At 40.7% G+C, this 13694-nt stretch overlaps 1 protein-coding gene across 1 annotated transcript; it reads left to right on the forward strand.

Moving 5' to 3' along the window:
- The first annotated feature begins 1022 nt into the window (after positions 1-1022).
- Positions 1023-13474, forward strand: fam53c (family with sequence similarity 53 member C). The gene is made up of 5 exons (XM_080833811.1): positions 1023-1477; positions 8864-9096; positions 9220-9277; positions 9806-10644; positions 11715-13474. Exons 3-5 carry the CDS (start codon positions 9271-9273, stop codon positions 11997-11999), a joined length of 1131 nt encoding a protein of 376 aa, XP_080689937.1. The 5' UTR covers positions 1023-1477; positions 8864-9096; positions 9220-9270; the 3' UTR covers positions 12000-13474.
- Positions 13475-13694: the final 220 nt, after the last annotated feature.

A 13694-nucleotide genomic window follows, 5' to 3' on the forward strand; every position in this document is an offset into this window, starting at 1 on the left:
ACATGCCACAGATACACAGCATTATTAGTCCATAGCTGGAATGTGAGACATATTGTTAATATCCAGAGGTATCCTCAGTCAAGACGTATTTGATATCTGGAGGGGATATGCCCCAACCACATGTCACTAACATCAAATCGTGTCATAAACCCATGACAGTTGGATACGTTTTATTTGGACTCAGACCTGCTGCAGGTGCAGGGAAGGATAAATCAAATTGAGTGCCTGGTCAGTAATAACAGAGAACGTTTTGATATGACAGCGTAACAACTACACCCATCTGCTATAAGAAGAAGCTAGCAAGTATTGTCTGTATGGACCTCATGGCAGAGGCTACGAAGAAACGAGGAACCTGGCCTGGTAAATGCACGTTTGTTAGTCTGTAAATACATTGTAACAACATTTGCATCTGTGAATCGCTTGACATTTATTTGTGAATTGTGTGAATTGTATTTGTGAATCATAAAAATACATTTATTTGTGAATTTTGAAACTATTCTGACTCCACACTGTTGTGTTTCATCACCTTATGTCATTTAGTTCACTAGCTCATGCCACACTCCACCAATTTTACATGAAAATCGTCCGGGCAGCTTTTGCGTATTCCTGTTGACAGACAAAGAGAAAAACAAACAAACAAACAAACAAACAAACAGACAGACAAACAATTAGAACCGAAAATATAACGTAAATTTAAAAAAAAAAACTTTAAAAATTACGGTTTACTTAGAGGGCTTTGGGAAAACGAGTCCTTGATGGTTAACGAGTTCACTCGGACTAGTCGAACGTACCACGGGGCCGGTTCGCGCATGACCTCTACTTTGTAAAGCACTACCAGAGCACTACGGTTCCCACATATTGTTATTATAGGCCACAGAAAACCCTACTCCCCTGAATTGGTTTAGTCCGATCTGACATTACACCATCAACATCCTAAGACATTAAATTGATAGAGATGCGTTTTGAAATCTTAATTTACATCTTTAACGATAGTCTTTGATTTATTTTATGATCAACGTGTATGGTCATCCTATATGATTTTCGCCGCGTCATAGGACCTTTGCGTTTTCAGGAACTGTGAATATTATTTAAGCATTTCAATCACTCACGGGCGTAAGTTAGCTTACGAGCTAGTTGTTTTTATTTATAATTGAGGGACGGTGTAATTTCAAAAACGGCTGTTTTGAATATTGTAAACGAAGACACTATTCATCATTGGAATGCCCTGCTGATCATGGGATTGATATGGCTTCGTATTTTGGCAAATTTCGATGAATGGACCATCCATTTCATGAGTTAGCAATGCTATTGGAGGTCAGTGCGATAAATACAAACGACTTCACTACAAGGTTAGCTTGTTAGCTAGCTCTTCATCCTCTACACCTACAAATTGGTTTATCCCTAGCAAGTAACGTTAACGTTACACTATGCAAGATGGTTCAAGGCCTCTGCATCCCGGTGTTTTTCAGTTAACAAGGTAAGTGAATTTATATACATGCACGACCACATTTTTTTCGGCAATTGCAATCATATTTATATACATCATATTTGAGTAAATAAGTAACGTTACTGGCATTTTCACATTATTGTTAGCAAGTGTGTAAGCTAGCTAACGGTTACCCTGTTGTGCTATTGTCAGGACGATTAGACTGTTAGTTAGCCATCAAGAAATCGCTAGCCAACAGCCAAGCCAACCATAATTAGCTAGCTAATTTTGAAGTGGTGCTTCTGTGAGAAATGGGTAAACGTTACAGAAGTTCTCACAAGAAATGGTTTAAGGTGGCGTGCTTGATGTCATGTCTTGTTTGCAAGCTGTAAGTAAGCTAGCGATGCTAGCGTTAGGTTTATTTTTCAGCTAGGGTGGCCATATAGGTATGATTAGTGTAATGTTCTTAACATGAAAGAAAGCTACATTAACGAAATATTATCCCTAAAACCGTGGTGACGATATGTATTCGACGTGACGCTCATCATTACCACAGTTTGGAGAATTAACTGCGTTGACGTTCATTGTAACGTAATTTTGCTATCCTAGCTAATTAACCTAGGTATCGCTAGCTAGAGAGGTAACGTTAGCCAGCCATGTTACCCAGCAACGTCTGGCTACTGGACTTGGAGGTTTAATCTCAGTGTGCACTCTGCCACGATGAGACAAGCAGTTCAACTGTGGGGTCGCGTGTGCCTTTGTATGGAACCTTAATTAAAACGATAACATTTACGTTGTATGTGATTATGTGTTTTTGCCGTTTGTCGAAGTGTTGGGCTACTCAGCGGTCGCTCGCACTATTAAGCGTCGCAAAATATCTAGCTAAGGTTAGCTGTCAATGGGTTATATTGGCCGTCCACGATAACAAGCTGTATGTAAATACTTGTGAGCGCAATGCTATTTCGTCTCCTGCATAATCATGAGATGCACTGCAGAATATCCTCTTCGAGAATAGAATGTGCGTGCAGCATCATACAGCAATGCTACAATGTATCTTTCGTTGTGATGGCTAGCCAGTGAGATATGGAGACATGCTAAACATCTTTGCATCTAGCTATGTGGAGGTGTGGCATGGGATTCTTCATCTAATTATAGCAGGCTAGCTGTTATCACCTTAGTACGTTCACTGGAAAGGCTGTGTTTGCAGTAGCCTAATATGTACCAGGTCGGCTAACGTAACTCGATGAAATGAAGTTATAGTCAGTTGGAAGTCCACTACAGAATGTACCGGATAAGTAGATAAGCTAACTCATCCCATTAGGGATGCATCATCATAGCTACCTAACTGGGTAGATATTTAACGTCAATTAGCCAGTAGTCCAAAGTGACCTGGAGCATCATGTCCAAACGTTGCTTACGCGATCTTTCACGCTTATGGTCAGATGTATCAAGAATGAAATAAATACGAATGTGCATTCCCCCACGCCACCCTCCTGTCCAGTGTACGCATATTTCTAATGGTTTTAGTCAGTTGGCGACACTTAGAGGCTATGCAGTGCAACTAACATTACGATTTTTCTGTACGAATCTTTAGGCCTACATGTGAAAAGTATTACTCTTCAAATGTGTTTACACAGTACTGACACACAGGCTTTAATGGAAATAATAATACATCAAGGTGTATGCAGTTAAATAATTGGATATATAAGTATGCACAAATGTTTTGCTGTACTAATGAGAGTCTAATGATAATAATTTCAGGTTTATCCTTAATGGAGGATATCGAATTAAAAGGGAATATGTATGTAGAGACATCGCCAATATAAAACGATAAAGTTGCTCTATGATGACTGGCTTATCAACTCTTTCAGACTTCAAAGAGCTTTCCTCTCGTCCGGCTTTAAAGTGCAACGCCCAAGGAGTCACGCATTTGTCCTTTACAAGTACTTGCCACACGGTACTTCTTGAAAACTGGGGTACTCCAGAGGGAACAGGCAGACTGGTCAGGATGTTGCTGAATCATCTGTATGTAAGCCAGGTGTACAGTATAAAGGATATGATCTCGTTGACCAGGCTAACATTAAAGTGCAAGTTGCATAAAGGTATTGTCAGAGGTAGAATTTGACTTTGTTTGCATCTCATTCCACCGACGTGCAAATGATCTGTGATGCAGAAATGCGACTGACTAATGTAGTGGCAAGGTTGCCTGGATCAACTCATGATAAATCCAAAAGTGACAGGGTGCATGATTCTTAGGACGTAGTTAATTTGATGTCGTAATTTTTTTATTTATTGTGCAGTTGATATTGTTCAACTCTCCATCAAGACACTTTCGTTACAAGAAGTGACTGCTAAACCCCTTTCCCAATTCCCAGATTGGCCCAGGATTTTCCCACGGAATCTTTGACCCTACTGCATTTACAGCGGGTAAAATGAGTATTGAACACGTCACCATTTTTCTTAGTAAATATATTTCCAGAGGTGCTACTGTCATGAAATTTTCACCAGATGTTGGTAACAACCCAAGTAATCCATACATTTAAAGCAACCAAAACAAATAAGTTCAGAAAATATAAAACGGTAATAATTTGATAATGCACACCATGTTTGGAGGAGAAATGGCACTGCACATCATCCCAACAGTGAAATTTGGAGTTGGGAACATCATGGTGTTGGGCTGCTTTTCAGCATACGGTACTGGCAGAGGTCACACAATTGAAGGAAGGATGAATGGAAAAATGTACAGAGTCATTCTTAATAAAAATCTGCTGCTATCTACCAGGATGATGAAGATAAAACAAGGGTGGACATTTCACCAAGTCAATGAATGGCCCAGCCAATCACCTGACTTGAATACAGTCGAAATTCTATGGAAAGAACTGAAGATCAGAGTTGATGGGCCCAGGGAACTACCTACAAAGGAGAACATCTGGTGAACATTTCATGTCAATCGAACCTTTGGAAATATATTTACTGAGAAAAATGGTGACGTGTTCAGTACTTATTTTACCCACTGTATAGCCACAGCTTCACTCTGCTACTCAAACTGTTTTCTTTTGTTATTAATGCCAGATGACAAATCAATTAAATTCCCTTTACATCGGTCAAGAGCACACCTTGCATTCATCGAAATATCCTTTTTGGGTAATTTGCTGCTAGCTTTTGTCAGTTTGTCTCAATATGAAAATGGGTGTAGCCTAGGCCTATTTATTATCATATTAAAATGAGTGTAGTTGAGGGAGGGGGAGGGTGGAGGTTGTGCTCATACATGTGCACTTAGTTTCTTGTTGATCGGGTTGTACAGAGAAGAGGTGTGGGCAATCTTGTATGCGCACAATTTCGTACAACTGAATTGTAAGCTTTCCAGGTTTGTGCATATGCTGTGTTTAAGTATGGATTCTTCACAAGGCTTTAAACATAAGACCCCTGGTTGTTATTGACCGCTAACGTGCCTGGCAGCAGATGAAGTCGTATACTATAACCGATACATCTCCTGGTATTCTTATTACCGTCTATAGAGACACTTAAAACCATTGGCATGTCAATCAAGCAAGTGTTGCGTTCTATCTTTAAAAGTACGTTGAGCTTTGCAAGCTAGCTACCTATACTGTCTCAACCATAGAGTAAGATACTGTGGTTTCAATTGTTTGGTATCAACCCAGCAGTAGGACTCTTGCCCACTTTGCAGTCTCTAACTCAATTTTGCATCTCTTGGACAGATATTAAGGGAGGCCCACGTGTCATTTTTGCAAAATGTGGATGTAACTTAAGTCCTAATCACATGTACTTGTATTCAACATTGTATATTATCAAAGCCTCGTATGTGTGAAGTTAAATGATAAGATAATAGTGGTATTTTGCTAAACATTCAGCGTTCAGTAATTGAACCATTTCAGTGGAAAAAATAGGCATGCCATTATTTTCAACAACAGTGATTAGTATAGACATTGGAACTTGATGCTTTCTTTTTCTGAAGCACAATACAATGATATTTAAAGGATTGCATCAGGGGCCGTATTCACAAAGAATCTTAGGGCTAAAAGTAGCTCATAAGTGGCGAATTTAGGAGAAACTCCTAAAAATAATGGGCGTGTCAGTCTTAAATGTAGGACTCCTAATTTTTTTTTACTAAGAGAAATTCACAAAATATTTTATCCCTAAAAGTAGCACCTAAGTCTAGGACAGCTTAAAACTCCTCATGAGGACTCCTAAGTCACTAAGACCTATTCACAAAAAATCGTAAGATGGCTGCAGCCGACTTGGAATTGATAAAAGACATTGCTTAAACCGCGAAGGTATTAATATTGTCGTAGAATTAGCGCGGGATGCAATGACGCCTTTAAACAACGATGTGTCCCGAAGTGAAATGTTTGGAAACATAAAGATATCCTATTTGGCTTCGCGGAAAACGCAAATGACGACACTGGGAATCATCATTCAGCCGTTTAATTCATCAAACTATCAACGCACTGTAGACCCCACATCATCCAACAGTTGGATGTACCGATGACTTGTGCATTTCAAAGGAGAGCGGTCTGCAGCAGGTTTTTGAGAACTTACCAGCTGGATGCCGCTGGGGTGACAGTGGCTATTGGTTCTGGGACCAGTAGGCTTTCGCTTAGGCTATACGTTTCACGTTCGTTTCGCTTTGATCAATTAAGATTGGAGGGCTTAAAGGGCCGCATGTGCTGATATTTGAAGTGGTCAAGGGCTGGAAATATAATAGCCTTACAGTTTGCTGGGTGCTTTAATTATTACTGCCTTGATTACATGCAATTGCCATATTTTATATTGATCGCTTTATATTTCTCTTAACGTGCAAAGTGTCATTCCCGTTGGATGCACAAACTTGTCATCATGCGTGTGCATTCTGCTAACTGCACTGTCCATAACTATTTAATACGACTTAATTTAAAGCCTAGGTTATTCTCTTATTTTCAGTCGATATAGTGGGATTGTTAGAGAGACGTCACGAATGAGTTTTTAATGAGAGAGCCTGTCAACAACCAATCACCGTCCTCACCCCTTCTAAACTCGTGCATGAGAAGCGACGTCATCCATAGCAACGGAGTTTTTATCTTAAGCTTAGGAGTTGGTATTATCCTTAGTATGAGTAGGTCTCAGAGCCGTTGTGAATCACTTTTAAGAAATTACTCCTACGTAAAAGGTTTTAGCGCGAGTTAGGAGCACTCCTAGTGGTAAAATAAAAGGCTTTGTGAATACGGCCCCAGATGTCCAGTCATGCCAGTGCAGAATTGGGTAGATCCAAATCCATGTTGAAAATCATGTCGATTTGGCAGGATCAAGGCATTTATAATTTTTCTGCGAATAAAATATGACGTTAGAGCAAGATGAAAGAAGGCAAATCTTCACTTATTTAATCAGACCTGGGGCCGTATTCACAAAGAATCTTAGGGCTAAAAGTAGCTCATAAGTGGTGAATTTAGGAGAAACTCCTAAAAATAATGGGCGTGTCAGTCTTAAATTTAGGACTCCTATTTTTTTTTACTAAGAGCAATTCACAAAGTATTTTATCCCTAAAAGTAGGCTAGCACCTAAGTCTAAGACAGCTTAAAACTCCTCATGAGAACTCCTAAGTCACTAAGACTTATTCACAAAAAATCGTAAGATGGCTGCAGCCGACTTGGAATTGATAAAAGACATTGCTTAAACCGTGAAGGTATTAATATCGTCGTAGAATTAGCGCGGGATGCAATGACGCCTTTAAACAACGATGTGTCCCGAAGTGAAATGTTTGGAAACATAAAGATAGCCTATTTGGCTTCGCGGAAAACGCAAATGACGACACTGGGAATCATCAGTCAGCCGTTTAATTCATCAAACTATCAACGCACTGTAGACCCCACATCATCCAAAGGTTTATCCAGTTGCCTTTGGACAATCGCTTATTACACAAGATCAAAGTAAATTCCATGGCGATCGCGGGACTGTCCAGTGACGGGACACACATTACAATAATTGCCCCATTAAAAGATGACATTTTCGTGGCCTGGATGTACCGATGACTCGTGCATTTCAACGGAGAGGGGTCTGCAGCAGGTTTTTGAGAACTTACCAGCTGGATGCCGCTGGGGTGACAGTGGCTATTGGTCCTGGGACCAGTAGGCTTTCGCTTAGGCTACGTTTCACGTTCGTTTCGCTTTGATCAATTAAGGTTGGCGGGCTTGAAGGGCCGTATGTGCTGATATTTGAAGTGGTCAATGGCTGGAGATATAATAGCCTAGCAGTTTGCTGGGTGCTTTAATTATTACTGCCTTGATTACATGCAATTGCCATATTATATATTGATCGCTTTCCATTTCTCTTAACGTGCAAAGTGTCATTCCCGTTGGATGCACAAACTTGTCATCATGCCTGTGTATTCTGCTAACTGCACTGTCCATAACTATTTAATATGACTTAATTTGAAGCCTAGATTATTCTCTTATTTTCAGTTGATATAGTGGGATTGTTAGAGGGACGTCACGAATGAGTTGAGAGCCTGTCAACAACCAATCACCGTCCTTACCCCTTCTAAACTCGTGCATTAGAATCGACGTCATCCATAGCAACGGTGCTTTTATCTTAAGCTTAGGAGTTGGTATTATCCTTAGTATGAGTAGGTCTCAGAGCCGTTGTGAATCACTTTTAACAAATTACTCCTACGTAAAAGGTTTTAGCGCGAGTTAGGAGCACTCCTAGTGGTAAGATAAAAGGCTTTGTGAATACGGCCCCTGGTCTTTATGCACATTCAGTTAATGAGCACCAAGATGCATTAGCAACTTTTTCCCATGCAGATAGTTAACATTTGAATAGTCAGTTGTGCCAACCAGTGGTATCGCACCACCTTGGCTTTTTTTCCCCAGTGGGAAGAGTGGAAATAAATAGTGGTCACAACTATGATGACGGAGATGCACATTTACACAACAGATAAATGCAGAAGGCACAAAATTATTTTCTATTAGTCCATTGGCTTCTTCATTTGAAGTAATCATTTCCAGAAGGTTCACAATGTTTTTCAGTCTCTAGTGGCAATGAAATCTATCAGGAATGGGCATAACTTTGTTGTGAAATCTTTCCTTGTGAGGTTTAAGTTTGCACTCCAGGCCTAAGAGAGAGCCTGATTAATCATTTTCACCAAAAACCATAGAGATGTGGGCCAGAACATATCTCTACTTTTGCTCATTTCTGTTCCAAAGTTCCACCATTTAATCCAGTTGAACTGGAGAGCTGTGGTGATGTTGTTTCAAACGTAGCACCTTGTTGAATCATAACCTAAACTAGAGCTATTATCTTGTTGGCAATAATTTCAAAAATACTATTATGTAATTTCATATTCATTCTGTTTAGTGCATATGTAGTCTTATTGCGTACAATAAATGCAAGTGTCATCACTGATGGAAGTCTGTTAATGGATACATTTTTTTGCTCTTCTAGGTGAGGTGACTGTCATCATGACATCGTGACTCCTCTCCCGGATGTGAAAAGGTTGGAATTACAGTTCTTCATCCTTTTCAGACCCACCACGGTGTCAAGGGACAACTGCCCCTCCCACCAGCCCTTCCCCATTATCTCCCATCTTCCACCTCACCATGTCATGATCCCGTGCGGAACCAAAGCATTGCGCAAACAGTCTGGACCGCAACACCAGCCAAAGGATTGGCAATCTGGTAAGAGTCGTTTTCCTCCTTTGGGTGGATGAATATGCTGAGTATTTCTGTTCTGTTTCTGATCATTTTTTAAAAGTGGTGCCTTAATCATGGTTCCTTAATCATGTCTTATTTATTTTACAGTCCCATCCAGAAGCCCGCACCGAAAAACCTTGCTGGCCTTCAGATGGCTTGATGCCTGGTTAGTGTTAACAATGATTCAACACTGGTCTCCAATGGTCGCCTCCACTTATTTGAGGCAACCATTGCAACTGATAATCTAGATGCCAGAACCTGAATACCTAAATTCGCTGCATGTTAGGAACCTTATTCAGATTGCTGCTTTGCTCTGCCCCTCGAATTGGAGGTTTTCACAATTAGGTGTTTTTATGCTGGTCAGCATGAAATGGCCATCAAGGGGTCCATGATTTGCACATGCTGTTTGGAGCCTGATGAATTTGTTCACTAACTATTAAAGACTTGAAAACGGAATGTCAAATAATTTGTAAATATTAAAAGCAGTAACCCTGATCCCAGTTGTGGTTCACAAATGCAGCACAATACCCATAGTCAGATAGATGTGAAAGGCTATTTTCTGTTGTTGTTGTTAAATGTCTAGTCAGTATCAGTATACTAGTGTCGCATTGTTTTTTTCTTTCCAGGACTGAACATTTTCACAATTGATAATTTCTTCTTTTTTTTTTTCCTCTCCTTTTCTTATCATCTCCAGAGAGTAGCTATTGGCAGCTCTGCCCTCCTTCCAAGCCCAGCCTGCAGGGTGTGCTGAGTTCAAGCTTTCCCCCAGGCCCTGTGCCCCAGGGTCCTTCCGACGAACACCAACCTGAGGGGGAAGATCTGCACCGACCCCTGCTTCCAAGCACTTCAGTGACGGACCTGTCTTTTCCCGGTGCACCCCCTCCCCCCCCGCCACCCCCCAAACGCCACTGTCGCTCACTGTCAGTACCAGAGGACCTGTCACGCTGCCGATACACCTGGCGGCCCAGTGCCTCGAAGGTCTGGACACCTGTGAACCGTCGGTGCCACAGTGGAGGGGGAGCGGGGGGACCGTGTCCGCTTCGTGCCCCCAGCTCTTCTCTGAACTCGTCTCTACACTCCTCTTCCAGCCCCACGTTTTTTAGCCTTGCACTTTCCCCCGACTCCCCACTACCATGGAATTTCCCCTTTGAGCCCAGTGATTCTGCAGGAGGCAGTGCCTGTTGTTGCTTCTTTCCGTCCTCCTGTTCCTCCTCTCCATCGCCGCTCCATCCTCCCCCTCCTCCGCAGAGGCGCTTCTCCCTCTCCCCTGTACTCATACGAGAGGCTGCGGCCCAAATCCTTCCTCCGCCTCCGGTTCCTCTTCAACCCACAGCCCCTCCAGTAGCCGTGCCTGCCTCCCCCTCGTCTGCGTGTAGCACCCCAGCTTCACTGCGCAGGGCCATTCCACCTCAGCTACCACGCTGTCACTCCCAGCCCTGTGACCTGCTTCTGCTCAAACCTGGTCTGAAGCGCAGGAGGGACCCTGACAGGCCTTGTGCAAGGCCGGTGCTTGACTTTGCTAAGATGACTCAGGTAAAAATGTGCAAATTGTTGTGGCCAAATCAGTATTACGGCTTATATCCACCATATAGTAATAATATAGTATATAAATGAATGCAAAACTTGAAAACAGTGTCCCAGGTCCATCTTGTCTTGACTCTCCAAGTGACTGGAATGGGCTGAAATTGCAGCAGGGCGTCATGACAAAAAAAATGTGGTCAAGGTTGATTTAACTCAAGTGGTTTGTTAGTTTGTTTATTATTCACCAAATTCCCTTTGGATTCTCCTGGAGCAGATTCAGGACACAGAAATGACTTCAAATTTAATGAAGTGCCAAGTGAAAACTGCCAAAGTAAAATAAATGACTACATGAAACTGGGGAAAACTGGGAGGACACTATGGATGGGGTGTTGTGTTCTGTCAAACTATGGCCTCTTAAATATATTTATCTTTCATTTCCCCTGGCCCCCTAACCATCTACAGTATTTAAGTCAAAAATATATTGGTTTCAAGTTCTCCTCGTCACATAACAGCTCACTTGATTAGAGGCAGTCCCATTTACGATGTGAAATGCTGTATCTTTTACTTTTGGCAATCAGTTTTTATTTTATTTTCATTTTGGCTTAATGCCACTTTCCCACAATGTTATCAGTTGTGTAAATGTGGTCTCTCCATGGTAGACTGGTAGATAGATTAGCTTATGTTGCTAAAGAACAGTTTATACCCTGGTGACGACATAGTCTTTTTGGAAAGACTGACAGGTGTGTGGTTTAATTCTGTGCGTGAACTCCGCAAATAGATCCGATAGGAATGACTTTATTATGGTCTACCTGTAAGTTGGTGATGTCTTGACTGTTAATACCATCTGTGATCAATTTACTTTTAAGTATTTATGTCTTTAAACAAGTACTTAGGATCCATAAACTTTCAAATTACATTTTTTTCCCAATCATATAGCTCATGTTAATTGAGAATTGTGCATGCACACTTGGAATTTTCATCACTGTCGTCCTGTGTACTGGCTGTTCTGATTTCTTGACTGGATGTAGTATTTCGTCAATATAAAATTCTTACTATTCTATTTGATTTTTATTCTCCACCAGACTCGAGGCGCTGATCACCTCAGTTGTTTGGAGCGTGGAAGGCTGGCCTGCGGAGGGGACGTTTGCATGGGTCTGGAGCCTTTTCTGGGAGACTTCAGAGGGTTGTATTCTCCATCTGAAGGCCTTGGAAGGACAAGTATTGGGCCACTTAGTGAAAGCGATGAAGAGGAGGAGGAGGAGGAGGAAGAGGGGGGAGACGTTGAACCTGATCACGAAGGAGGACCACAAAGTGTTTTTGAAAGGGATTGCACAGAACTGGACCTCTCCTTAATTGAGGAGAATTAAAAAAAATAAATGAAATTGAAACATCTCCAACTCCCCACCCTTCATTGCCAGCATTCAACACTTTCTTCAAATCCCTGTGACCTCACAGGGTCAGGGCTCTCAGGAACACAAACACTCAATGACAATGATCTCTTGACTACTGTCAATAAAACCAGGTAAAACAGGTAGCCATGGATGCTGACTCTCCATCATAGTACATTCCAAAACCAATTGCTGAGACATTCTTTGGGTCGTGAAAATTCATAATCCTGGACACACCCGATATTCCCTTAATGTTTTGGATGTCTTCTTAATTCACCCCTCAAGCTGACTTGGATAGAATATGTGGAAAACAAGTCTTTGACGTCTTGCTTTCTTTCTTTTTAAATCTTTCTTCAAGTTTTTCAGTAGTGCAGTAGAGTTTCTTGGATGACGGTGATGAATTTCGGTGTTTGTTCAGTTCAATTCAAAAGGGCAGTGTGGTATTGCAGTTTCCTCTGCAATCCTTTCTATTTTCTGGTGAAATGAGTGACCCAGCATAAGCCTTAAAATTCCAGTCTCTCTCTGTCTCTCTGGCTCTGTCTTGCTCTTAAAATACTATTAGGAAATTAATTGTGTAGCTGTTGTCCTTTTACTGTTTCTTTTCAACTGTTTTTCTTAATATTTCTACTCTATATAACTAATTCTCTGAAAAATAGAGATATGTAGATATTAATAATGAATGCACTGTGTTAAAAAGTCTAACAACAACAAAAAAAAGTGTCAGCAACCACTGTATTCTGAGGGCACATTGTAATTGTATTGTACAGCAACCATTTGTCTAAAACAAGTTCTGTGTAAAGATGTTAGCTTGGAGACTGAAACAGGTCATTACTCTCTTCTAGATATTATTATTATTATTATTATTATAACTATGTGTTATAAGATGGTTTGAAATTCCAAACTCAGTTTGTGTACAATAAAGTTTATGGAAATTATTTTACAACAAACAGATCATGGAAGATGTATTATTTATTTGTTTTATTTAATTAATTTAATTTTGTGATTAGAGGGCAGCAAAACCGTCTGTGCGTGCATCAGCACCTAATAAGCAGAAAGGGGTTTGAGCTATTTTCAGTGTATTGTCAACTGGCAAATTGAGAAATGGGACTTGATTAACATGATGATGATGATGATGAATATAAAAGGGTAGTTGTATTTATTTCTTTTCTTTTCGGAATGTCATGAATCAGTCCAAAATTCTGTCAGAGGAATGTCACCCTGCAATTATTATTTTATTTACATTTTTTTTTTTTGTAAGCCCACTCTTAAGTATAATGTGCTCTCCCACTTAAGTTAAGGACGCTTAACTGCATTCTCTGTGTCAGCGTACATTTTCTCTGAAGTCTTATCTAAGAGGGTTGATACATGACGCTCATCATAACTCCGCCAACAAACTTAGAAAGTGCATGTTCAAGAGAGTGGTGGCTTCAGTAAGAGAGTGGTTGTCATTGCCTTGAAACAAAAAAACGTGGGAGATGATTCTCTCAAAAATGAAAAATAAACATGTAAAATTCTCTGAGGTGATTGGCCCTCGTCATTGGAATGACCCTTTTTCTGTTTTTCAGGTTGAGCTGAATTGCTGGGGGCTTTTTGAAGTTCCTGAGAGCTGAGACTTTGTCATTGTATATAATACTATTTATATTAATAAAATAATAAAATTGCTATACCGTGTAT

This window comes from Sprattus sprattus (assembly GCF_963457725.1).
Source record: "Sprattus sprattus genome assembly, chromosome: 1".
NCBI lineage: Eukaryota > Metazoa > Chordata > Actinopteri > Clupeiformes > Clupeidae > Sprattus > Sprattus sprattus.

Excerpts from the sequence above, each read along its gene's own strand:
- fam53c (XM_080833811.1), top strand. Across the intron at positions 10,645-11,714 it reads ACTTTGCTAAGATGACTCAG|ACTCGAGGCGCTGATCACCT; the intron begins GTAAAAATGTGC and ends ATTCTCCACCAG.